The 26273-nt window shown below is 44.6% G+C and overlaps 1 protein-coding gene and 1 long non-coding RNA gene across 8 annotated transcripts in view; one reads left to right on the top strand and one right to left on the bottom strand.

The window, feature by feature from the left end:
* The window catches only part of LOC136318288 (uncharacterized), a 198579-nt gene that overhangs the window by 11537 nt on the left and 160769 nt on the right, over positions 1–26273 (top strand). The gene's annotated exons all lie outside the window — the stretch shown is intronic.
* LOC136318286 (asialoglycoprotein receptor 2-like) overlaps positions 985–26273 on the bottom strand; it is a 190636-nt gene continuing 165347 nt past the window's right edge. For 2 of the 7 annotated variants that reach the window (XR_010728043.1, XR_010728042.1), the window contains exons 3-10: positions 6187–6306; positions 5859–5954; positions 5129–5219; positions 4806–4863; positions 4360–4720; positions 3085–4102; positions 1622–1728; positions 985–1382 (exon numbers count right to left, since the gene is read on the bottom strand). Coding sequence is in view for 1 of the 7 variants with exons in the window: in XM_066250657.1 (XP_066106754.1) it covers positions 4649–4720; positions 4806–4863; positions 5129–5219; positions 5859–5954; positions 6187–6306 (437 nt within the window). In the remaining 6 variants the exon portion in view is untranslated. Of the gene's footprint in view, positions 1383–1621; positions 1729–3084; positions 4103–4297; positions 4721–4805; positions 4864–5128; positions 5220–5858; positions 5955–6186; positions 6307–26273 lie in introns of those variants that run through there. The other 5 variants (XR_010728044.1, XR_010728045.1, XR_010728046.1 and 2 more) reach the window with 5 other exon arrangements.

Below are 26273 nucleotides of genomic sequence, written 5' to 3'. Positions count from 1 at the left end.
TGTTGGGTGTTTGTAGATGAGAGGAAGGAACATGTGAATTGGTAAAGCAGATTGCTCTCCCTAATGTGGGTGTGCCTCGTCCAACCAGTTGGAACCCTGAATAGCGGAAGAAGGCTGACCTTCGTGAGTATAAGAGAGCTCTTCCTGCCTGACCCCCTTCAAGTTGGGACATTGGCTTTCTTTCTGCCTTTGGACACAAAAGGAATCACTTCTCTCTGGGTCCTTAGTCTGCTGTCTCTGTGTGGAATGACACCATTGCCTCTTCTGGGCCCCAGCTTGCCTGCTCACCTGCAGAACTTGGGCCTTGTCAGCCTCCACAACCACATGAGCTGATTCTTCATAATAAATCTCTGCGTATGAGTGTGCATGTGTGTGTCCTTAAAACATTTTTTGTTTTACTAATAGTACATATGACTTGTGTAATAAAAATAGAACAAGAAATCTAATTGCTTAAAGACCCTTCTAAGACTGGTTCTAAGATGATCTTGGAAAATGAAGTTTACCCACTGTGGAAATTGTTGGTGCCACTTGTCTTGCACATATGTCTAGATCTGTTTGTGGTCAATAAGTTGCAGCCATGCTGAAAACAGTGGGAAAGTGTGCTACTAGTCCTCCTTCTCTTAGCAAACGTTTCCCAGTGGCCTTGCCAGCCCACTCCACAGTTCCCAGACTGAGGGAAGTGGAATGCTCCCTGAAATCTCTCCTGTCAATCCTGAAGGCAGAGAAAGCCGCTTTGTCCAGGACCCTCGCCGTGTGGGACGCTCCCGCCCAGCCCAGCCAGGTCCTTCCCCCACCCCTAAACCCACTGCCTTCTAATGGATGCTCCTCTCCAAGCCTCTTCCTTCCCTTCCCTGATCCGTGTCCCTCAGGACTGGGTAGCAAGCAGAAGAAGTCTAGTCTTAAACTTTCTTCCGGACCCTATCTGCTCCCTCTTCTTTGCCTCCTACATTTCTCAGTTCCAAATGACTGGTCCACACAGAGCTTCAAGTATTTATTTCTTCTTTTCCTACTCCAGTGTGGAGTCTGAAAATTATAATAATCACAGTGAGTAGCAGAAAGAGGAGGGATCTGTCTCCCCGGGGTCTGAGATTCTTAAACCCCCTTTTCTGTCTTCCCTCAACTCTTCCCGGTGTCTCTGACTAACCTTCCTTTTTTGAAAATCCCCAGGAGAGAGGCTGGGGGTGGGGTGAGGAGGATGCAGGTAGAGATCTGCGGGAGATCCGGGCTCCTAGGTGGTGATGTCCTGACTCATCTCACACGCCCAGCGTTGCACCTGCTGGCAGAAATTGTCGTTCCAGCGGCCGTCCACCTGGACTTCGCAGTCTTCGCTTCCACCTTCCTCGTGGCCCTGCCAGTTATCTGGCTGAGTGGCAGCCCAGTTCCTAGGAAGGCAGGACAGGGCTCAAGCTCTGACCACTCCCGTCCCAGCAATTCTTTCCCACCTCAGAGAAGCACCGCCTTAGAGAGTTCAGAAAGCAGAAGCTGCAGCCTTGAAGGCTGGGAGTCTGGAGGGGAGAAGGTTGGGGAATTTAGTCCCTAAGAATGGGCGGGGATACATAGGGGCAACAGACCAGGTGGCTGTCCCCAGGTGAGACTAGGGGGGTGGGGAGGGGATACTTACTTGTAGCTATTCCTATAGTCTGTGCCATCCACCCATTTCCAGGAACCATCGGTTTCAGTGAGATCTATCCAGGTTTTAAAGGGGTGTGTGTGTTGAATAACAAATTTCTGGAAAACAGGTAGGAGGGAAGTTTCAAGTCCCTGGTACCTCCATGCAGGCATTAGCTGTGGTTCCCTCAGCCTTCCCCAACGTGACCTGCCCCCGAGTTGAAGCATCAGCTCCCAACAAAATTATTTCCTCACCTTAAAAAAATTTTTTTTTTAAACCTTAGCTATTGTTTAGAGCAGCGGTTCTCAACCTGTGGGTCACCTAAAGCCATCGGAAAATACATAATGCATATCAGGTATTTACATTCCGAATCATAATTGTAGCAAAATTACAGTTATGAAGTAGCCACCAAAATTATTTTTCGGTTTGGGGTCACCGCAACATAAGGAACTGGATTGCGGGGTCACGGCATTAGAAAGGTTGAGAACCACTGGTTTAGAGAACATTCACTGGGCTAACACACATACTGAATGTTTCACAGGGATTATTATTTATTTATTTAAGTGAGAGGAGGAAAGATAGAAGACAGACTCCCACATCCACCCCAACTGGAATCCACCTGGCAACTCCCGTCTGGGGGCTGATGCTTGAATCAACCCAACTAGCATCAGTACCCGGGCCGATGCTCAGATCAACCAAGCTGTCCTCAGTGCCTAATGCTCTATCCACTCACACAGTACTGAAATGTTAGGTAGGGCTAGAAGAAACTGACACTTTTATAGGTCAAAATTGGCAATTTCAACCTTGGTAAAGTAAAATATGTTTGCAATTATTCCACCATGTAAATTGAATATATATATTCAAATTCAATAACTGTATTCTGGCAACATGTAGCCATTGAAAACACTGGCTAAGGAGGAAGAGTGGCTTTGAATTCTGGCTCCATCGTGACACATTTGCTGCATGGCAAGTCCCTTAGCTTTCCTGTCCCTGGTTCCTTCATCTCTGCTTCCCTCAGAGTGGGGATAATAAGAGTTGTGGCCCTGACTGGTTGGCTCACTGGTAGAGTGTCAGCCTGGCATGTGGAAGTCCTGGGTTCGATTTCCGGCCAGGGCACACAGGAGAAGTGCCAATCTGCTTCTCCACCCCTCCCCCTCTCCTTTGTCTCTGTCTCTCTCTCTCCCTCCCTCCCACAGTCAAGGCTCCATTGGAGCAAAGTTGTCCTGGGTGCTGAGGATGGCTGCATGGCCTCCGCTTCAGGCGCTAGAATGGCTCCTGTTGCAGTGGGCTGAGCACTGCCCATTGGTTGGCATGCCGTGTGGATCCCGGTCGGGTGCATGCGGGAGTTTGTCTGCTCCCTGCTTCTCACTTCAGAAAAAAAAAAATAGTGCTGATCTAGTAGGATTATGAGTTTTAAGGGAGTGAATACATATAAGACAATGTCTGTTACATAGTAAGGACTCTGTAAATGTTACCTGCCATGGACCAGTGCGGCTAGTACTTGTCCAGGTCCTGAGTGAGAACTGTGGGGAATGAAGAAATAAACTCAGAGAGAAAAAGGATGGGATCCAAGGTCTCTTTGGAACACAGGGAGCTTGCAAGAGCGAGTCTCCACCCTCAAACCGCTTTATTTATTGGGCAGAATAAAGTCATTAGCAAATCAAAGATATCTCTGATACAAAGTCACATTTCCAAGGCAACCCAAGAATTCTCCCAAGTGCAGAAAACTCTCCACCCTGCATAACTGAAATCAACCAGTATTAGAACAAAGGTTAAGAGGAAGGCCATGTAAATTGCCTCTAGCAAGTTAATCAAGTGAGGTGGGAGTTGGGCAGACTGTCAGCTTACTGTCAGTACGGCACACCTCAATCCCCCCAAAATCTAAACGCAAGGACCCTGTCAGCTCTCGGTCTCCAACAATTACCATTAATAACTTCCGTTTCCAAAAAACAAACAAAACAATGCCCCACCTATTCTAACAGGTTCGTTGTGGACCATAAATGGCAGAAAGCCATTGTAGATTGGAGGCTTAGCAAAAGGCTAAATTCTCCCCATTCCACCTCCATATTGGCTAAGATGCTGAGTATTTGCACCCACTTCACTTGCTTCCTTAACTTGCTGGAAGCAATTTACATGCCCTTCCTCTGACTCTTTGTTTTTCAGATGTTGGTAGATTTCACTAATGCATTCTGTTTATGCCTTGGGAAAGTTTCTGTTTTAGCCACAGATGTGTAACTTTGTATCAAGGACTTTCTTGATTTGCATATGGCTATATAATAAAGCAAACTGGGGCTATGGGGCACTCGGATATTGCCATCAGCATTTGAAGACTCTTCCTGGTCCCATTTTTTCTTGATTTTTTCTTGATGAGTATGTGTCCTTAATTTCGCATTGTTATTAGGAGCTGCCCTGGGCCGCGGCACAGGTTGATTCTTCCCCGTGAACTTCAGTGTTTGGGGTTGTGGTCTGGTGGCATCAGTGGGCAGGTGAGACCTGGAGGGACATGGAGGAACCCTGGCTGCACCTGAGTCTTCCAGGAGGCGACTTTCATTCAACCCAGTACCCATGGCTGGCAGGTCACTGGGACTCCTGGCCCCTCTGTTCCTTCCTCCCAACTGACTGCCACTCCTGTGGCCAGCACACAACAAGCAGGAGCTCTCAGTGCCTCTACTGTGTTCTCCACCCAGGTCCTGTCTTTTCAAATTCATCCTGTCTTGCATTGTCTTCTGACCTCCTCATCACCTGCTCACCTGGCTCCTGTCCCTTTGCCGAGTCCTGGCCGTAATCTCCCACTTCTTAGGATCAGTGGCTGCTCCGCTATGAACCCTGGAGTTCTGCCAGACATCTGCTTCCGGCCTCTCCCGTAGGTTAAAAAAATAAAGCGGGCCTGATCTAGCCCCCCAGAGTTTGCATTCCAGAGGTTTCCTCCCGCCTTCAGGAAGAGTGTGGACTCACCTGCTCCTCTCTGGAGTTGATGACGAGTTGATGAGGACCAGAAGCGTGTTCTCCAGCTGATAGTACTTCTCAGCCTCGGGCTGGTCAGTCCGGAGCGAGAGAACCAGTAGCAGCTGCCTTCATGCTCCAGCCAGTCAACGGGGCAGCATTCTGTGCCTGTGGGGAGGGGAGTGGGCAGGGGGAGATGAGATCCTGCTGGGGGAGCAGGCACACTGGGAACGGAGACCCCCACTGCCCCTACCATTGCTTCGCAGGAAGGCCATCTGACAAGCCAGGATGCGCAGATCAGCTGGGAAGTGCTTCAGGTGGAAGAGCAAGGTGGCATAAATTAGGGGACAGAGTGACAGACAGTGATGTGGGCAGTGTGGGCCCTGCACCTACTAGGACCCCACACAGGACTCCAGCCTTTGGAAAAACTCAACACACACAGCACACATACATTCACACACACAACACACACCTCCCTCACACCACACATCACACATACACAACACACACCTCACTCACACCACACACATCACACATACACTCTAACGTGCACACACACACTCACATGTCACTCACTCATGGGAGGGGCTCGGATCTGATTCCAGGTCCTGTTCCTGTTTCTCCAGCCTGGCTTCCAGAGATGTCACACTGTCACCTATGCTGCCTCCTGAAAAAGAGAAAAGCTAAACTGTTTTCCCTCCATTCTGCCTCCATCATCACCCACTGGAGCACCAGCCCAAGCCACCGTCACCTTCATCTGGGAGGTTCGGGCTCTGCCCCGGGCCTCCCCGCCTCTGCCAGTCTCCCCACACTGCCACCGTGGCTTTCTGAGGAACAAACCTACTCGGGCTGCTCCCCTGCTTCAATCCCTTGCATATGCCCCATTTTCTCAAGATAACGCCTCACTTTATTAACACAGCGGTTTGCCAGGTGCGGCCCCTACCTACCTCCCGGCCCACCCCTTGCCACTTAGTTCCTGCCACGCTGGAAGTGTTTGCAGTCCCCAAACATGCAGTGGTCTTCCTCACCTCCTGGTCATTCCAGATTTGTCCTCTCCACCTGCCACTGACCGCCATCCTCTTCACCTGCCTATTCCGCCCTCAGTGTCCCTCAGCCCAGGGATCAGTGTCCCTAGAAGCCTTGCCCAGCTCCTCAGGCTGGGTTATCTGTCCACGGCACCCCAAACATCCTTTTGCAGACCAGACCCTGGGCACCCACCTCAGAGTCCAGCAAACCTGTCCTGGTAAACCGGTGCTTCACCCACCCAATCAGACCCAGCACGTCCCCTCGGGGAGCACCTGCTCACCATGGGAGCCGAGAGCCCGGATCTCCGTCAGGGTGCTGGAGGAGAAGTTGTTGAAAGCTTCTTTTAGGGTCCAAAACTCCACTTGCATCTGTGTTCCTTGTCAGGAGGGAGAGGGCACAGGACGAAGTGGAGGGGTCTGTGCCCATGTGACAGCCCCGTCATGGTCATGGCACTGTCTCCCTCACCACCCCCACCCTGCCCCATACTCGCTCAGCACTGCACCTCACTGCCTCCATCTCTTCCCGTCAGAGCTCTCACGCCCCCAGCACTGCCCATATCTCCACCTCCTCATCAGGGCTTCATCTCCACTGGCCCCTGTGACCCTCACTTTGGGACCCAATCACACAGATGGCCATCAGCAGCAGGTCGCTGAAGCCCAGGACCGGAAGACTGAGCCAGAGCCTGGAGCAGAGACTCTGCTGCTGAAGGGGCTGGGAAGGAGGCGTCCCTGCAAGAGAAGCAGTGTCAGGAGGAGGGCTGGCGAGAGCCAACCTAAGGGAAGCAGGGGAACAGAAGTCTGAGGAAGTATAGCCCAGGGGGTGGAGGGAAGTACTTGGGGAGGGATTGGGGAGTCAATGGGCTGTGACCCCAGCATTTAAGCACTGCACACACACTTAAGTGCACCCACGTTTACACATGCAAATATGCACAATGCCTACACAGGTGTATGCAACGCATCTGCACACGGCATTGCTATTCACATCATCTGTGTGTAAAGTCCCAATCTTAGACCTGGGGGACCTAGAGGACAGGCACTGTGTTCTTCTTAAAATCCATGCCTGGGCCCCTCAGACAAGTCCAAAACTGGATCCCCCACCCTGATTCCACTGGGATATTTAAGTCCAGGGCATTTCAGCCCAGACCACTCCCCAAGGGCTGCCCTCCAAGCCCATCCTCTCATCTCCCACATCTCTCTGCCCTTCCACCTCAGAAACCCTTGTTCCACTATAAACTCCCTCCCCTTAGACCTCAGTCACCTCACAGAGACCTCTCCTGCCCCTTGGTCAAGCTGAATCCTGAACACACACACACACACAATTTTCCATTTCACTCCCACACTCATTAGTACATACACACTCATCTCCGCCAGCACTGCCAGCATCTCCTCTCATCAGGGCTCCACCCCTGCTGGCCTTGGGACCCAATGACACAGATGGCCACCAGAAGCAGGGTATTGAGGTCCAAGACAAGCAAACACTTTATTAACACACATCCTCACACACACATCAACATGTACATTCTCACATCTTACAGCACACAGTCACAAGTCTCCTCACACAGATACACACATTGACACACGTGTCCCCACATGCACACATGTGACCCATATGCGCAGCCCTGGCTCCACCCCTCCTGATCCGTCCCTGGGCCTGGAGCAGTGTCTGTCCTCCCAGGCCCAGGCTTCTGCCTTTGTACCATCCTCTTCTAGCAAAACGCTTCCTCCCCTGTGCTTCAGACCCTGCCCTTCCCTCTCTTCTCACCGCCATCACACCCAGGGGTCCTCACATCTTGGGAATGCTCAGTCAGGGGCCCAGAATCTTCCTCTCCAGTCCATCAGTTACCATCAACCTGAGCTGACATTGTCCCTGTGAGTGACTACCCAGAACTCTTGGCCATTTTACACCAACTATCACCTTCCTCCATTCCAGCCACACCCAGGACCCCATCTTGACCCAGAAAGGCCATGTTTCTGACACTTCCACCACCTGTTCCCCACTCTGAGCACTGCCTTCCCTCTGCCTCTCCCCACCATGTCGACTGTGATCGCCCGCCTGTGCGTCTGTCCATCAGCTCTCACTAAGCACAGTTCTCCCCACCCGCTGGGACCCTATGGCTGAGCCTGACTGCTCTCTCCAATACTGTCTACTTAGTGGCCTTTGTCCTGCTTCTCAGCCTGACCTATGACCCATAAACCCTCAACTCTGGGTCAGCTCAGCAACCTGTCTCTGCGCCTCTGCCCTGAAACCAGACCGCTCATAGCTGAGTCTTAACTCTGCCACCCACTAGCTCTGAGATCATAGGCAGGTCATTCAACCCTCTGGTGCCTCAGTTTTCATGTCCCCTTCTACAGTCTAAAGTACTCAGTCTCATAGAAACAGAGAGTAGGATGGTGGTTGCCAGGGACTGGGGGACAGGAAATTGGGATTTGCTTTTCAATGGGTGTCAAGTTACAATTATGCAAGAGATCTAGAGAGGGGCTGTACAACACTGTGCTTAGAGTTAACAATGCAGTATTGTGCACTTCAAACTTTGTTAAAGGGAAGACTCCATATTATGTATTTTCACCACAATAGAAAAAAATATGTGGGTAAGAATAGTAGTTACCTGATCGGGTTGTTTTGAGAATGAAATGAGTTAAAACTTGTGAAGTACTGCTTAGGCAAGTTTGGAAATAAAGGGTCTGCTAAACATGAGATAATAAGGACTAGATTTGCCCTCCTCCCAGAGACAACCAAAACAAGCAGCAGATACTTTTAAGAAACAAACATTTTCAAGACACTGGAGTTCAGGAAACAGGACAATTGATCCCTGAGAGACAGGACACTAACAAGATGAGCCCTATGATTGTCCCAGCCCAGTGCTGGGAGAAAGCGTTCAGGCCACGGGGCAGGGAGGGGCGATCCAAGCAGAGCCCAGCACATGCTCCCAGTTGAGGAGATGGGGCCAAGAGTCTAAGGAGACTGTTGGTCAAATAAGTTGGTAAATATGATATATATGTTTGCTTGGTTATAGTTTGCATGGGGTATGGGGGACAGGCTATAAGCAGGCAGGATCCTTATACCCTAAGGCAGGGGTCCCCAAACTTTTTTCACAGGGGGCCAGTTCACTGTCCCTCAGACCGTTGGAGGGCCAGACTATAAAAAAAACTATGAACAAATCCCTATGCACACTGCACATATCTTATTTTAAAGTAAAAAAACAAAACGGGAACAAATACAATATTTAAAATAAAGAAGTAAATTCAAATCAACCAACTGACCAGTATTTCAATGGGAACTATGCTCCTCTCGCTGACCACCAATGAAAGAGGTGCCCCTTCCGGAAGTGCGGCGGGGCCGGATAAATGGCCTGAGGGGGCCGAATACGGCCCGCAGTCCGTAGTTTGGGGACCCCTGCCCTAAGGCTTAGTTTTAAAACTAATCTTTTCCCCACACCCTAGACTGTTGCAGAATAGGGGGTGGTGAACTCTCATGAGAAATCCCATTATGCCTCAAATAAGTGACTTTGTATCAGAGACTTCCTTGTTTGTATATTGGATTAAAGACTTTGATTTCTACACTATAAAATTGGGCAGACCAGGAGCTTGCTCTCTCTTGGTTCCTGAGATTAGCACTATAAAAGACAGCAGTGAAAGGCCACATGGAGGAGAGAAGAAGCAGCCAAGATGGCAGAGTGCTGAAGGAAAAGCCAGTTTGTGCAGAGAGAAAGAGATGGGGAATAGAGGTGAATAAGGCTGGTAAGGTACAAACCTTTGATTCTAGGAAACTTGGATAAGTCAGTGGCTTTTGGAGCCCTGAATGGAAAGGGAAGTGTTTTCCCACTGTGAGTATTTCTTGCCCACCCAGGTGCAAGCTAGGATTAAAGCTAAAGGCCCATAAGTTCTTGGCTCTGTTGTTTTATTACCGTCTGTCTGAATCTAATGAGAAACTGCCCTGGCCAGGTAGCTGTGATAGTAACCAAAATAATTGAGGAAACTCTGATTTCTGAAACAGGCCTCCTGGTGAAGCTTCTCAAACTGCAGCGAGAAGTCAAGGTTCCCAAAACAGAGTGGGAAATGGGCCAATTGAAAAATGATGCCCAAGATGAAGGGGAAGAGCAGGAGTCAAGTGAGGTGAGGACAGCTCCTGAAACACGGCACCTGGAGGTTTAGTCAGAGTGGGACAGGCCATGAAAGCAGTGGCAGAGGACCAGGGGTGCCTAGTCTGTGTCTTGTGTTGACTATGTGTCTTTGGCAAAGACAGTGACCTCCCACTCTGCTCATTTAGAGAGTGGTGCCACTGTTCTTAGGGTAGACAAGAAGAGGACCTAATATACAAGATAAACTGTACAAGAAAATCCTGATGCTGAGATTACATAACACAGTAGACTGGGTGTATTCTTTAAGAACCTATATATTCACCTAAAAGAGTGGTATTTTAGAGTAATCGTTAAGAATACTTAGCTATTTTTTAGAACACAGTCAAGAATAGTTAGTTTTTATTTTTTTCTATTTCCGGTTTCTTTAAAAAATTGTTTTTTTATTTTCTTTTAGGTGAAAACAGAACTTCTATCCCTATGTGTTTAACTAAAACCCAGTCGTGACAATACCTCTTTCTCTGGTAGCAGTGATGTTCACATGCGTGACACGGCGACCAATTGTGACACCGGTGTCAATTAGTCACTTTATCTCAGTGCATGGTACTGGTACCTCATTTACTTAGGTCACGTACTGTGTCCTACTTGTCTGGGTCACTTTCCTTGTCTCAATTCTTTAAATTGCTCTCTGTGTCCCGAACGTCATGTCCGGCATGCACTTCTGGGCCCCACGGCTCCTATTTATGTGGCAGCTGTTGTGGCTCCTGGTCCAGGCTCGTCCGCTTCCAGAGCTGGCCCTGGACCCTAACCTGCTGACTGCCACCACCCTGGTGCTCACCAAACCCTGGCCTCAGGATCAACAAAACCTTGCCGAAGAGCCCTCATATGCTCCCGGAGAGGCTGCTTTTCCCTTCCAACAGGAAGCCTCAGCTCTGCAGACAGAAGGCCCTGAGGAAGTAGAAATTTCTCCACCCCACCCCCCCAAGAAGACTCTGCTCAGCAACCAGAAGTCCCAGAGGAGGAAAAAGCACTTTATACAGAAGAAAAGGCTTTAGAAGTGCCTCCAGAGATGGACTCTGCTATACCCCAAGGGTACTTTAGCAGTACACAGTTTTCTTCTGGTAATGAAGAGGGTCCCACTCAGCCTCCAGAGATCCCTAAAGTGACTCTTATCCATCCAGAGCCCCCTCAGGCTCAGCAGCCAACCACTCCTAAAATCGTGGTTCAGCCAGTGGGCCGGGGGCTCACCACCACCCCACATCCTATGGAGGAGGCTGACAACCTACCACCATGCTGCAGACTACAGCTCCTCCAGAACACCCTGAGATGACACCTCCCCATCGAGAGTCTGCTCAGGCTCAGCAGCCAACCGCTCCTCAGGTCACAGACCAGTCTGTGGCTATGGGGCTCACTATCACCCCACAACCTACCGAGGAGGCTGGACAACCTAACACCATGCTACAGTCTACAGCTCCTCCAGAGCACCCTGAGGTCACACCTACCCATATCCAATGTTGCCTTACTGTCTTTAAATTTTTCATGCTTATGTAAATTCCTTGTGCACACATATTAAAATAAAGACAATTTTTTAAAAGCCATTTTAGGTTCATAGAAAAATTAAGGGAAAGGTAGATTTCCCATATATCCTAATAAGGAAACCATCTGAGATGTTATATAGTTAAATTAAAGCAGCTGGAAAGTGAGAGAAAGAGACAGAAACATTAGTCTGTTCATGGCTGCTGACCAGCTAACAGAAGCTCTCTCACATTCCCATTTTGCCTGTGGGAATTTTGGATTCATTTCAGGTAGCTTTTTCTGCAGGTTATCTTAGCCAGGCAACATGGACTCTAGGAGCCAACACTTGTTTGCACAAAGGCTTTCTGGACTGCGACTGCTGCCCCAGCCACTCCACAGGAGCTGGACCTTTCTTGATGCAGACTCTGCTATGCCAAAGCTGGCCTAGCTTCAGTGCCCACCGCTTTCATATAGCTCGTGTAAATTCTTTTAGATCACTCCTTTCTTCCCCTTCTCCCTACCTGATGTATCAAAACATTTGCAAAACTCTAGGAAGAAGGACATGTTGTCTTTTCTCCCTAGCCAAGATGCTGGTGGTTTAGACTCCATGCTCCAAGACTGATCTTTTGGCTAGTATTTTTTGGCTCAGTAAAACCTTACTTTGAAAAAGACTTTCAGCTGCAGAAGTTAAAAAATTTTAGCCTAACAATCCCTTTCCCCTACACACACATAACTTCCCCCATTATCAACACCTCCACCAGAATGATAAGTTTGTTATGATTGAGGAACTTGCATTGACACATTATTATCATGCAAAGTCCATAGTTACATTAGGGTTCACTCTTGGTGTTGTACACTCTATGGGTTTGGGCAAATGTGTAATGGCATGTGTCTATCAGTAGGGTGTCATACAGAGTATCTTCACTGTCCCAAGTATTCTCTGTGCTCTATTCATTCCTCCCCATTCTGAACTCCTGCCAACCAAAGATCTTTTTACTGTTTTCATAGTTTTACCTTTCCCAGAATGTCATATAGTTGGAATGATAGAGTATGTAGCTGTGATATTGTGATTTATAATAAGATATATATTTGGCTTTTCACCAGTTTCTGGCACAGAACTCCTAAACCCTTGGAATTACCTAAATGATGATATTAGAGTAGGTAGCTAGATACTATTACAAGAGAAGCTAAATTAGGTTAAGCTTAATTATGTTGGCTAAGCTTAATTAGGTTGGAAGCTACAGCTTCACATACACCCCAGGGGACTGCTGAGTCTTTTGCCCTTGCCCCAAAGTGGGCAAGAAGGATCACCAGTCATTAGCCAAGATTACCGAGGGATAGAGAAAACAATAAAAAGGGGACTTTCTCTGCTGGGCCTATGCCCAACAAGAGCCAAGATGGCAACCATAAAAACCTGTCTGTCTAGTCTGGGGAAAAGATCGGATTGGATAAGGGACATAGAACCTCAGAAGATCTAGAAAATGGATTGGAGGAGGAGGGCCCAACAGAAACACTTAAAGGATTCAGAAATTGATTGGTTAGTTTAAAAGAATGCCTGGTCCTTTTCAAGCATGAGATAATATAATAAGCCTAACAAAGGTGAGCTTGCCCACTCTCTCCCTGGTCCTGTAATACAGATTCACCCCATTTATTCACACAGTCTCTCTCCATAGCAGCCATGTGGCCCTACTAGGTGCACAGACTGCAGGCTCCAAGCTCAAGCCTGGGTACAACATCACTAGACACAGCACAGCCGGGAACAGAGACTACACTAGTTGTATAGGGACAGAAGCTGAACTGGACAAAGTTTTGACCTGTTCTAAACCAATAGCACAGAATTTCTGGACATTGGCCCTTTCCCTGGGCTTGACGACAGCATGAGTTGAACCCAGGACAGTCCTTTGTGTTTGCTCCAGCTTCAATAAATCTTACCACCGTACATCATCTTCCCATGCATGGTTCCTAAAATACTATACTTTTCTTACAACACTGCAAGGACTCCATTTCCACTGGCAACAATGAGAGCAACAAAAGCATCTATTGGTAGGTTAATAAGGTGACTTTTAAAAGCACCTTGGAATGGGGGCTGGTTGCCAGGGGGCCGGATTGTTTGGAATGGGGGCAAACAAACCATGTGTTTAGAAGGTTGAAACTTTGAGTTTCACCCCCTGACCTCTGGGGAGGGGAGAGGGGATGAAGGTTGAGTTCAATCATCAATAGCCAATAATTTAATCAATCATGCCTAAGTAATGAAGCCTCCATAAAACCCCAAAACGATGTGGTGTAGAGAGCTTCCAGGTTGGTGAGGCAACCTTTGGAGGTGCTGGGAGCATAGCACGCTCTGAGGGCATGCTCTGAGCCCCTTCCTCTTTGCTCTATGCATTTCTTCCACTTGGCTGCTCCTGACTTATATCCTTTTAAAATGAAGGAGAAGGAGGACCCAACAGAAACACTTAAAGGATTCAGAAATTGATTGGTTAGTTTAAAAGAATGCCAGTGATCTAGTAAGTAAAATGTTTCTATGAATTCTGTGAATCACTCTAGCAAATTAATCATACCTAAAAGGGGGGGGGGAATCATCGGAACCTTCAATCTATAGTTAGTTGCTCAGAAGCCCAGGTGACAACCTGGGTGGGAGCAGTCTTGTAGTACCGAGACCTTAACCTATGGCATCTAATGCTACCTTCTACTAGATTATGTCAGAATCACGTTGAATTGGAGGACACTCAGCTGGTATCAGGAAAGTTGCTTGTTGGTGTGGGAAATATCTTTCTGCCTCTACATTGGAATTGATGCCAGAACTTGGAGTAGCCTTTTCAGATTGGCTTTTTTCACTTAATAACATGCATTTAAGATTTCTCTATGTCTTTTTAAGACTTGACAGTGAATTTCTTACTAGTACTGAATAATATTAAATTATCTGGATGTACTATAGTTCATTTATCCATTTACCTACTGAAGTACATTTTAGTATCTTCCAAGTTTTGGCAATTTTGAGTAAAGCTGCTATAAACATGTCTATGCCGGGGTTTTTTGGACATCATTTTTCAGCTCCTTTGAGTAAATACTAAGGAATACAATTGCTAGGTCACGTGGTAAGAGTAGGTTTAATTTTTTAAGAAACTGCCAGTGTCTTCCAGAGTAGTTCTGCTATTTTGTATTCCCAACAGTAATGAATTAGTTCCTATTGCTTCACATCCTCTCCAGCATTTGGTATTGTCCATGTTTATGGTTTTGACCATTTTAATAGGTGTGCAAAGCAAGTTGTCATATAAAGAAAACTAAATTTAGAGCTTCATTACTTCCCAGCCATGTGGCCTTGAGCAAATTATTTAACCTCTCTGTTTCCTCTTTTATAAACAGGTCATGTAATAATTTTTTTAAGTGAGAGAGAGAGAGAGCGAGTGAAAGCGAGACAGGAAGGGAGAGAGATGAGAAGCATCAACTTGTAGTTTATCACTTTAGTTGTACATTGAATGCTTCTGAGAGCAGGAGGAGAGAAAATGGGAAGCATCAACGCACAGTTGCTTTCACTTTAGTTGTACATTGAACTTCTTGTACATGCCTTGACCAGGGCACACTAGTCTCCCTTTACTCAAGCCAACGACCTTGGGCTTTTATGTCAGTGACTTCTGGGCTCATGCTGGTGAGTTCTGGGATTGTGTGGACGATTCCCCCTACCCCACTCTCAAGCCAGTGAGCCCACATTCAAAGCCAGTGACCTTGGGGCTTCGAACAGGTGACAGAGAGCAGATTGATGGTTACCGCGCTGTTAACCTCAGTGTTCTGGGTGAACATTTTATCCACTGTGCCACTACTTGTCAGGTGGTAATGAAAGTCTTATAGTATTTTGACCCTATTTTCTTATCCTCCCCCTGTAAAACATGTGACATATGTAGTTCAGGTCATCTCTATTATGACAGAACTTCTTTATTATCTCCCTATTACAGTGAATTACTAATGTAACTAGACTTGTCTTTCTGAGTTTTCAGGACATATATTTTTAACTCATTTCACAGAATAGTAGTGAACTTATTCTAAGCTACTTACTAGTGGCTACATAGCTCATAGACTATAACTTAAAATGTAGAATGTAATAATAGATGCTCATTTCATGTAGTATTTTTTTTTAATTTAACCTTAAAATTATTTAAAATTTTTCAATTACAGTTGACATTCAGTCTTATTTTGTATTAGTTTCCAGTGTATACCATGGTGGTTAGACAATTGTATATTTTACAAAATGGTTCCCCCGATATTTCCAGAACCCATCTGGCCCCATGCATAGTTATTACAATATTATTGACTCTATTCCCTATACTGTAATTTATATCCCTGTGACTATTCTGTAACTACCAATTTGTACTTCTTAATCCCTTCACGTTTTTTCTTCACTGTCACGTGACCCTCCTCCCCACTGGGAACCATCAGTCTGCTCTGTGTATCTATGAGTCTGTTTCTATTTTGTTTGTTTATTGTATTCTTTAGATTCTACATGTAAGTGAAATTATATGGTATTTGTCTTTCTCTAACTTATTTCACTTAGTCATAATACCCTCTAGATCCGTCCATGACATGTAGTATTCATCTGAATGAGTTAATGATTAAACCTTTCAATTTGAAAACACTTCTAGATTATTTTTATAAACCCACCAAGTAAACACATATTGTCCTGACAGTTTATGGATTCTTGCTTAGATCACCTATCCTAGAACATGTTAGATCTCAGATTTTTAGGTTTCTGTTTCAAAATGCAATATCCTTCAAAAGGAGATTACTGAGTAGTTTCACATAAGGAACATACCATATATATAAGTTATGCCCTAATGCAGAATGCTTCTCACACAGCACCACAAGAAACATACCAGAGAAGATTACAGAACTTCCATAATTTTAGCAAACCCTTGGAACAAAAAATATTGGTGGTATACAAACAACAAGGTGGCAAAGAAGGAAATAAAACAAAGAATTGGGCCCTGGCTGGTTGGCTCAGGGGTAGAGCGTCGGCCTGGCGTGCAGGGGTCCGGGGTTCGTTTCCCGGCCAGGGCACACAGGAGAAGCGCCCATCTGCTTCTCCACCCTTCCCCCTCTCCTTCCTCTCTATCTCTTCCCCTCCCGCAGCCAAGGCTCCATTGGAGCAAAGATGGCCCGGGCGCTGGGGATGGCTCTGTGGCCTCTGCCTCAGGCCCTAGAGTGGCTCTGGTCGCAACATGTCAACGCCCAGGATGGGCAGAGCATAGCCCCTGGTGGGCAGAGCGTCGCCCCCTGGTGGGCAAAGCGTCGCCCCCTCGTGGGCGTGCCGGGTGGATCCAGGTCGGGCGCATGCGGGAGTCTGTCTGACTGTCTCTCCCTGTTTCCAGCTTCAGAAAAATGCAAAAAACAAAAAAACAAAAAATAAACAAAAAACAAAGAATTGCTTCAAACCTGAAAGGAATTAGGAAACCGGAAACTTTATGGGACAAGCAAGATTTGTCTGTGTTTATTTCTCAAATAAAGTAAACTATAGACCAGGGGTCCCCAAACTTTTTACACAGGGGGCCAGTTCACTGTCTCTCAGACCATTGGAGGGCCAGACTATAAAAAAACTATGAACAAATCCTTATGCACCCTGCACATATCTTATTTTAAAGTAAGAAAACAAAATGGGAATACAATATTTAAAATAAAGAACAAGTAAATTTAAATCAACAAGCTGACCAGTATTTCAATGGGAACTATGCTCCTCTCACTGACCACCAATGAAAGAGGTGCCCATTCCGGAAGTGCAGCGGGGGCCGGATAAATGGCCTCAGGGGGCCGCATGTGGCCTGCGGGCCTTGTTTGGGGACCCCTGCTATAGACAGTGGGAAAATTCCTTCTACCTCCCCAAGGGGAAATAAAAGGGGCCTTGAAAGGCTGTCACCCAGCTTTACAAATAAGAAACCAAAATGCTTACAGAGTTTTACTGCCATCAAAATGCTAGCTCTTTCCAAATGTAGCTAAAGACGGGCACTGTGAGCTAGGACTATGTAATTTTAATTCTGGAACAAATACATCAGATGCTTGGTTTTACTCATTCTGCTTTTCTGTTACTGCCATAAGTGATGTAAATAGTACATTTTCTTCTTTGGGAAGAATAACAGAAATGACTGTTTGTTTTTTTAACTCTACTGTTTGTATTGATACACTTGACCAGGGAGAAATATGTAAATAATTTAACATGCAACTTGAGGCTGCAAGTTTTTTAAGAGTAAGAACCATTCTGGTGCTGTTTTCACATTTTTCTGAGTCCCTAGAGGTGTCCAGGGAACCTGACATGCAAAAAATAATTAGGTGGGACTCCCTAAAGCAGGGGTCCCCAAACTTTTTACACAGGGGGCCAGTTCACTGTCCCTCAGACCATTGGAGGGCTAGACTATTAAAAAAAACTATGAACAAATTCCTATGCACACTGCACATATCTTATTTTAAAGTAAAAAAACAAAACGGGAACAAATACAATATTTAAAATAAAGAACAAGTAAATTTAAATCAACAAACTGACCAGTATTTCAATGGGAACTATGCTCCTCTCACTGACCACCAATGAAAGAGGTGCTCTTTCTGGAAGTGTGGCGGGGGCTGGATAAATGGCCTCAGGGGGCCGCATGCGGCCCGCAGGCGGCCGCAGGTCGTAGTTTGGGGACCCTTGCCCTAAAGCCTAAGGCAGTTCTCAACTAATGATCACACAGAGTAGTTTCCACCAAGTGAAGGAAGCAAATTAAGAAATAGAGTCAGAGGAAGGCCCTTCCTGCACGGGAGCCTTCAAGGAAATAATTTCAGAATGTTGGCATCCTTAGTATAGAAATATCCTATATGCATTAAGCTCTTAGACTGATTTCTGTTGCCTTTTCTGCTTTGGTCCACTATGTAGCTAGCTGTAGTCCCTGGGGCAATCATGGTGGCAAACCGACACATCCCCTATTCCTCACCCCTCAAACAATCCATATTTTGGCCCTGGCCGGTTTGCTCAGTGCTAGAGCATCCACCCAGTGTGTGGATGTCCCAGGTTTGATTCCCAGTCAGAGCACACAGAAGAAGCGACCATCTGCTTCTCCACCACTCCCCTCCCCCTTCTCTCTCTCTCTCCCACTCCCATAGCCATGGCTTGATTAATTTGACTTAGTTGGCTCCAGGTGCTGAGGATGTCTCCATGGCCTCTGCCGCAGGCACTAAAAAATGACTCAGTTGCTGAGCAAAGGAGCAATGGACCGAGATGGGCAGAGCATCACCCCCTAGTGGGCTTGCTGGGTGGATTCCAGTAGGAGAGCATGGGGGAGTCTGTCTGCTTCCCCTCCTTTCACTAAAAAAGAAAAAAACCCCATACTTTGGGCTCTTTTTTTTACCCCTTCTTTTTTCTTTTTCTTTCTCCTTTCATTTCTCATCCTGTTCCCTTATCTAATTCAGCATTACTAGTCACTGTTTTTCACTCAGAAAAAGGTACATCTTCATAATTATAACTGTTATAATTCACTTGGACTTCATAGTGGTTTTAACAGATCAACAGATCAATGCCAGCCAAAAATAACTGTGATATTAGTTACTTAATGTGGGTAAATAACCACCTCTGAATCAAAAAAAGAATATATTATGCTAAAATACCACTAGCTGGCACTTTTTAAGCATCTATGTAGTATGAGCTAGAGCAGTGGTCCCCAACCCCTGGGCCGTGGACCAGTACCGGTCTGCAGAGAAAGAATAAATAACATATTTTCGTTTTATTTATATTTAAACTTGAACGATGTTTTATTTTTAAAAAATAACCAGATTCCCTCTGTTACATCTGTCTAAGACTCACTTCTGACACTTATCTTGGTCACGTGATATGTTGCCACTAAAATTAAACCCATAAACTAGCAAAATGAGTGAAAAACAAAATTCCATCGAAAGTTTTTCTTGCGAAGTGGAAAAGGGCCAGTGAGGAAACAGAAGAACCTACAACCTCAAAGAAAAAGAAGGCTTCATTTAACAGACCATACCAGGAGTCCTACTTGAAGTATGGATTTATCGCAACTGGTGATTCTCACGCACCAAGGCCACTCTGCATAATATGTGGCGACTGGCTAAGTAATGAGGAAATGAAGCCTTTAAAACTGCTTCGCCACTTGGAGACCAAGCACCCTACTTTAAAAGACAAACCTTCTGAGTATTTCGAAAGAAAAAAGCATGAACAAGAAGGACAGAAACAATTACTGGTAGCCACTACAACAAAAAATGCGAGTGCAATGAGAGCATCATACTTGGTGGCTAATCGTATTGCTAAGGCTAAGAAGCCAATCACTATTGGTGAAGAATTGATCCTTCCAACCACTAAAGACATTTGTCGTGAACTTCTAGGAGAGGCTGCGGTTGAAAAGATAGCACAGATGCCTCTTTCGGCTACCACCGTCACATGGAGCATTGAGGAAACAGCAGAGGACACTGAATCACAATTGGAAAGGATTAATAAATCACCGTGCTATGCTCTCCAGGTTGACGAATCTACAGATATTGACAACAAGGCAATGCTACTTGTTTACGTGCGATATCTTTATCAAGAGCATGTGCATGAGGATATGTTATGTGCACTATCATTGCCAACCAAAACCCCAGCCGCAGAACTATTTAAATCACTGGATGGCTATATATCAGGAAAACTGAAATGATCTTTTTGTGTCGGCATATGCACAGATGGAGCTGCTGCCATGACCGGAAGGATGTCTGGTTTAACTACTCGGATTAAGGAGGTTGCACCTGAATGCGAGTCTACACATTGTGTCATTCACAGGGAAAGGCTGGCTAGCAGAAAAATACCACCGGAACTTAACAGCCTATTGAATGATGTCGTTAAAGTTATTAACCACATCAAAGCACACACCCTTCACTCGTGCCTGTTTGAGCAGCTTTGTGAAAAAATGAACGCAGAGAACAGTCATCTTCTCTTATACACAGAAATAAGATGGTTATCCTGAGGGAGGTCCCAGGCCAGAGTGTTTGAATTATGAGAGCCGCTGCAGAGATTTCTCTCAGAAAGAAAGTCACCGCTAGCAGCACAGTTCAGTGACGAGGAATGGGTCACAAAACTTGCTTACTTGTGTGACATATTTAACCCCCTCAATGAACTCAATCGATCACTTCAGGGGAAAATGACAACTGTCTTCAAGTTGGCAGATAAAGTAGCATTTAAAGCCAAACTGGATTTGTGCGGACGACACGTGAACAGGGGTATATTTGACATGTTTCAAACATTCGCAGGAATTTTGGAAGAGACTGAGCCCAAGCCCTCATTGTCCCAGCTGGTGCACGATCACCTGTATTTGTTTTTAAAAGAGTTTGAACGCTACTTCCCAACCACAAAAGACCCACGAATTGCCAAGGAATGGATCCGCAATCCATTTGTAAACAAACCAGGTGAATCCAGCGTGCCTATGGAAGAAGAGGATTAACTACTGGAGATCGCAAATGACGGCGGCCTTAAAAATATGTTCGAGACTACAACTCTGCCGGTATTCTGGATTAAAGTCATGGCAGACTACCCCGAGATCGCCACAAAAGCACTAAAAACCCTTTTGCCATTTCCGACATCCTATTTGTGTGAAGTGGGATTTTCTGCAGTGACAGTAACCAAAACAAAATTACGGAATAGACTGGACATAAGCAACACACTTCGGGTGTCATTGACTCCCATTACCCCCAGATGGGATCGTCTCGTTGCAGAGAAACAAGCTCAGGGCTCCCACTGATTTAGCGTTCTGGTTGTTGAGAGATAGGCTACTGTCTCTCATTCTATATAAATATTATAATAAATAACCCTTAATTGACAATATTCATAACAATGGTGAGTTGTATTTTTCATGCACATATTTGTTTTTGTGTTGTATCTTATTTTTAAGGCATGTTTAAATGTTACCATAGCGACTGGAAAGTGTTTGGAGGCAGAGAGGATGTTACCATGTTATGTTGTTGGTGCGATGTTAAGAGGACGCTTCTAATAAAGTTGCATACGAGTACACAGTGCATTCATGTTTATTTTTCTTGTCGTAGGTTCATGATTGGTAGCAAGCCTGAACCTATCATATTACATATTGATGTCAGACATGAAATGTTGTCAGAAAAACAAATTTAAATACAGCCTGGATAATGAGGACATGTTCATTCCTCCTTTAACTTAGCCTAATAAATATCATAAGTTCGACAATTACATTTAAAAATACCACAGTTTTTATGCTGGTCGCATAATTTTATTTTGTGCATTTATCCGTCCCACCCTAAAGGCCGGTCCGTGGAAATATTTTCTGACATTAAACCGGTCCGTGGCCCAAAAAAGGTTGGAGACCACTGAGCTAGAGAGGCAACATGTAAAGTATTCTATGGATATTATTTTATCCAGTCCTCACAACCTGATGAAGTAGGTAGAATTACTCCTATGTCACAAATGGGAAAACTAGAGTTCCAAAAGAGAGGTGAGATCACTTGCCCAACGTTATGCAGCTAATAAGCATTGGAGCCTAGGTTTAAACCCAAGGTTTTGATTCTTGAATTTGGACTCTTAATTACTATGCTATGCTGCGTTACTTCTGTAACGGAAAAAAAGGAGCACTATTCTTGTCTTATTTCCCTGAAGTTTCAATGTTGTATGTTCAAAGTCTTGTCATATCATTTTTTAAAAAGAAAGCATCTTGTGAACTTCTAGGAGTCTGAAAAGTTGTTTCATGGTCCTTTAATTATGAAAAATCCTTGTTTGAGGATCTAAGTCTGAACTTTTTCAACAGTTTTTTTTTACTTAGCTATTTTATTTTATTTAACTAAAAATCTATAATACTCTGCTTCATCTTCTTCTAAATGTCCCAGACACTGTGGTGATCATTAGGACAGAAGCAGGGAGAAAACTCATGATCTTAAAATGTTTTCTTTATCATATATGATGAATCAGACTTGAAAAGTCTATAGCACAAAGCTTCTAATGAATGCTAATTCTGTGAAAGCTATGCATACTACCTTCTTTTTAAAACAACTTCCTTTAGATCAGTGATCCCCAACCTTTTTTGGACCACAGACCGGTGTAATGTCAGAAAATATTTTCACGGACCGGCCTTTAGGGTGGGACGGATAAATGTATCATGTGACTGAGACAAGCGTCAGGAGTGAGTCTTAGACGGATTTAACAGAGGGAATCTGGTCATTCTTTAAAAATAAAACATCATTCAGACTTAAATATAAATAAAACGGAAATAATGTAAGTTATTTATTCTTTCTCTGTGGACCGGTACCAAATGGCCCATGGCCAGGTACCGGTCCATGGCCCAGGGGTTGGGGACCACTGTTTTAGATGTTTATTCTGCTTGTGACTAATTTTATTTTTCTTTCTTTCTTTCTCTTTCTTTTTTTCTTTTTCTTCTTTCTTTCTCTCTCTCTCTTTCTTTTTTGTTTGTGGCAGATTTTCCAACTTTAGACAAATGTTTTCTTTTCTTACTGATGCATGGTTAGAAGTGTTTTGTCATAAATACCATGATCGCCCCATATCTATCACTGAGAGACCTTAAGCAAGCCATTTCATTTCTGGAGTCTGAGTGCTTTTGCTTCTAAAATGAAGTGTGATCTAATGAAGTCACCTGTAGATCCATTATCTACCTTTCATTCTGCTCTGTATCCTGGGGTCTTTATAAATGGGTTCTTAATCTTCTAACTTCTAGGTGGGTTCAACCAATGGGAGTGGAAGGAACTAGCAGAAATCAGAGAAAGGCATATTCATTTGACCTTCCCTTTTCTTGTTAGCAGTACATGGCAACAGCCACATTTCTCTACCAAATGTCATTGCCTCTCCTACAACCTTAGCACTGCAAATTGGTGACTACTCCTCCCTCCTTCCCTAAATGTGTCAGGGCAGTAATGGCTTCCTGCCTGTGTTAATCCTAACCTCACACTGACTGATACAGCTCATCAGGATTTAAATAAACTATAAAATTTTTTCTAATTCTAAAATAAGTATTATCCCTTTTTGAAATATCCTAGAAAGATGTACTTTTCTGGGAATAGAGATGGTTGTAATGCCTATTTAATAGAATGTGCTCAGAAAGAAGCCAGAATATATAAGTGAGAGGATAGTGAACTGGGAGCCAGGAGGTCAGCAGTGCTGCTGACCAGGTAAACGACTGTCTCTCTCTCTCCTTCTTTCTCTCTTTTTCCTTCCTTCCTTTCTATCTTTTTCTTTTCTTTCCTTCCTTCCTTCCTTTCCTTCTTTCCTTCCTTTCTTTCTTTCCTCCTCTCTTACCTTCCTCCCCTTTCCTCTCCTTTACTCTTTTCTTTCCTTCCTTCCTTCTTTTCTTTCTCTCTCTCTTTCCTCCTTCCTTCCCCTTCCTTCCTTTCTCTTTCTTTCTTTCTTCTTTCCTTTCTTTCTTTCCTTCTTTCCTTCCTTCCTTTCCTCTTTTCCTCCCTTGCTCCCCTTCCCTCCCCTTCCTTTTTCTTTCCTTCCTTCCTCCCTTCTTTCCTTCTTTCTCTCTCTTTCTCATTCCTTTCTTTCTTTCATTCCTTCCTTTCTTTCCTCATTTCCTCCCCTCCCCTCCCCATTTTCTTTTCTTTTCTTTCCTTCCTTCCTTCCTTGTTTCTTTCTCTTTCTCTTTCCTTATTCCTTTCCTTCTCTCCTCCACTCCTCCCTTCTTCTTCCCTCCCTCCTTCCCTTTCTTTCTTTTCTTTCTTTCTCTTTCTTTCCTTCTTTCTTTCTTTCTTTTCTCTCTTTCTTCCTTTCCTTTCTTTCTTTCCTTCTTTCCTCCCTTCTTCCCTCCCTTCCTCCCTCTTTCTTCCTTTCTTTTCTATCTTTCTTTCTTTCTTTTTTCTTTCCTTCCTTCTTTTCTTTCCTCCTTAACCTCCCTTCCTCCCCTTCCCTCCCTTACTTTTTCTTTTCCTTCCTTCCTTTCTTGCTTCCTTCCTTTTCTTTCTTTCTCTCTCTCTCTCTCTTTCTCTCTTTCCTTTCTTTCTTTCCTTCTTCCTCCATTCTCAGTGACTCATCACCAGCAGGGGTCTAAGAATCAGGAACAAGGACTTACCCTCCAAAGCTGGCAATTCAATGTTGATGAGTAACCACGGTCAGCGCAGTTTCAGAAGACTGGAGGAGGCAGAAGTCCAAATGCAGTGCAGTATGGAACGAATGGGAAGAGAGGAGAGAAAGTCTACAGTTGCTAGGTGGGTAAGGGCATGTGATGTCAACATGAGAAAAGCCTTAAGCATGTTTATAGGGAGGAAGAGAAGAGGAAAAAGTGAGTGAGGGGTTGAAAATCAAGGGTACAGAGAGGAAGTAACAGGGTAAGATCCAGGAGGAGGCAGGAAGAACTCAGATGGGAGCAGGACAAGGATTCAGAGGAAGGCAGGAAGAGGGTTGGTCTAAAACTGAGGCTAGAAGAAAAAGAATGAGAAAGGGATTAGATGTAGAAAACTGGGTAGGTAAGAAAGTACAAAGTTGAGGTTGATCATCTGATTTCTTCTGTTTTGTTACTGAAACAGATTAGGTTATCTGACTAAAGCAAAGGGGTGCAAATTGAAATGGGATTGTGGGGAGAGAGGTGAGAGTTTGGTGTAAAGCAAGTGATGAGTGAATCTAGGAAAATTAAAATGATGGATATTTGGTGGTCTCAAGAGAAAATGTAATGGCATGATTTTTTGCCCATCCCTCAGCTTTATGCACAGAGATGTTAATTAAACAACAGAATATCTATGCAACCATGGAAAGTTGTCACAAAGAATATCCAATGGCAAAAAAGAAATGCTTAATATACACTGTAGGAGATACTGTGGGCACCATCTTTAGAACTCTTTGGCATTCATCTCTGCAGATCTCTGCTCCCGAGAGGCTGTTTGCTGTGACCACATGAAACGCACTGCTTGAGGTTTTCCCCTAGGCCAGGCAGCATGCTAGAGGTCAATGCTAGAGGATGGCCCATCTAATCCTGGGAGAATTATTGCTCACTGTTCAAACTTCCAGCCCTAACCAATTACTGATGGGAAATTTATGGTTAAATACATTAGATTTCTCAGCCCTCCTTGGGGCCAATTTTGAGATGTTTTCTATACTGTTTCCAAGAATTCTCCAGCAGAACTAAGCTCTAGGTGCAACACAGTGCCAATTGGATTAATTATAAAAAATTTGCAACAACACACAATGGAGAAAAGAAAGCCTCTTCAATAAATGGTGCTGGGAAAACTGGAAAGCCACATGCAAAAGAATGAAACTGGGCTACAGTCTCTCCCCCTGTACAAAAATTAACTCAAAATGGATCAAAGATCTAAAACATAAGACCTGAAACAATTAAGTACATAGAAGAAGACATAGGTACTCAACTCATGGACCTGGGTGTTAAAGAGCATTTTATGAATTTGACTCCACAGGCAAGAGAAGTGAAGGCAAAAATTAATGAATGGGACTACATCAGACTAAGAAGTTTTTGCTCAGCAAGAGAAACTGATAACAAAATAAACAGAAAGCCAACTAAATGGGAAATGATATTTTCAAACAACAGCTCAGATAAGGGCCTAATATCCAAAATATACAAAGAACTCATAAAACTCAATAACAAACAAACAAACAATCCAATAAAAAAATGGGAAGAGGATATGAATAGACACTTCTCCCAGGAAGAAATACAAATGGCCAACAGATATATGAAAAGATGCTCATCTTCTTTAGCTATTAGAGAAATGCAAATCAAAACTGCAATGAGATACCACCTCACACCTGTTCGATTAGCTATTATTAACAAGACAGGTAATAGCAAATGTTGGAGAGGCTGTGAAGAAAAAGGAATCCTCATACACTGTTGGTGGGAATGTAAAGTAGTACAACCATTATGGAAGAAAGTATGGTGGTTCCTCAAAAAACTGAAAATAGAACTACCTTATGACCCAGCAATCCCTCTACTGGGTATATACCCCAAAAACTCAGAAACACTGATAAGTAAAGACACATGCAGCCCCATGTTTATTGCAGCATTGTTCACAGTGGCCAGGACATGGAAACAACCAAAAATCCCGTCAATAGATGACTGGATAAAGAAGATGTGGCACATATACACTATGGAATACTACTCAGCCATAAGAAATGATGACATCGGAACATTT

Source organism: Saccopteryx bilineata, unplaced genomic scaffold (assembly GCF_036850765.1).
Source record: "Saccopteryx bilineata isolate mSacBil1 unplaced genomic scaffold, mSacBil1_pri_phased_curated manual_scaffold_25, whole genome shotgun sequence".
NCBI classification, from domain to species: Eukaryota; Metazoa; Chordata; class Mammalia; order Chiroptera; family Emballonuridae; genus Saccopteryx; species Saccopteryx bilineata.
This window is presented reverse-complemented; position numbering and strand designations above follow the sequence as displayed.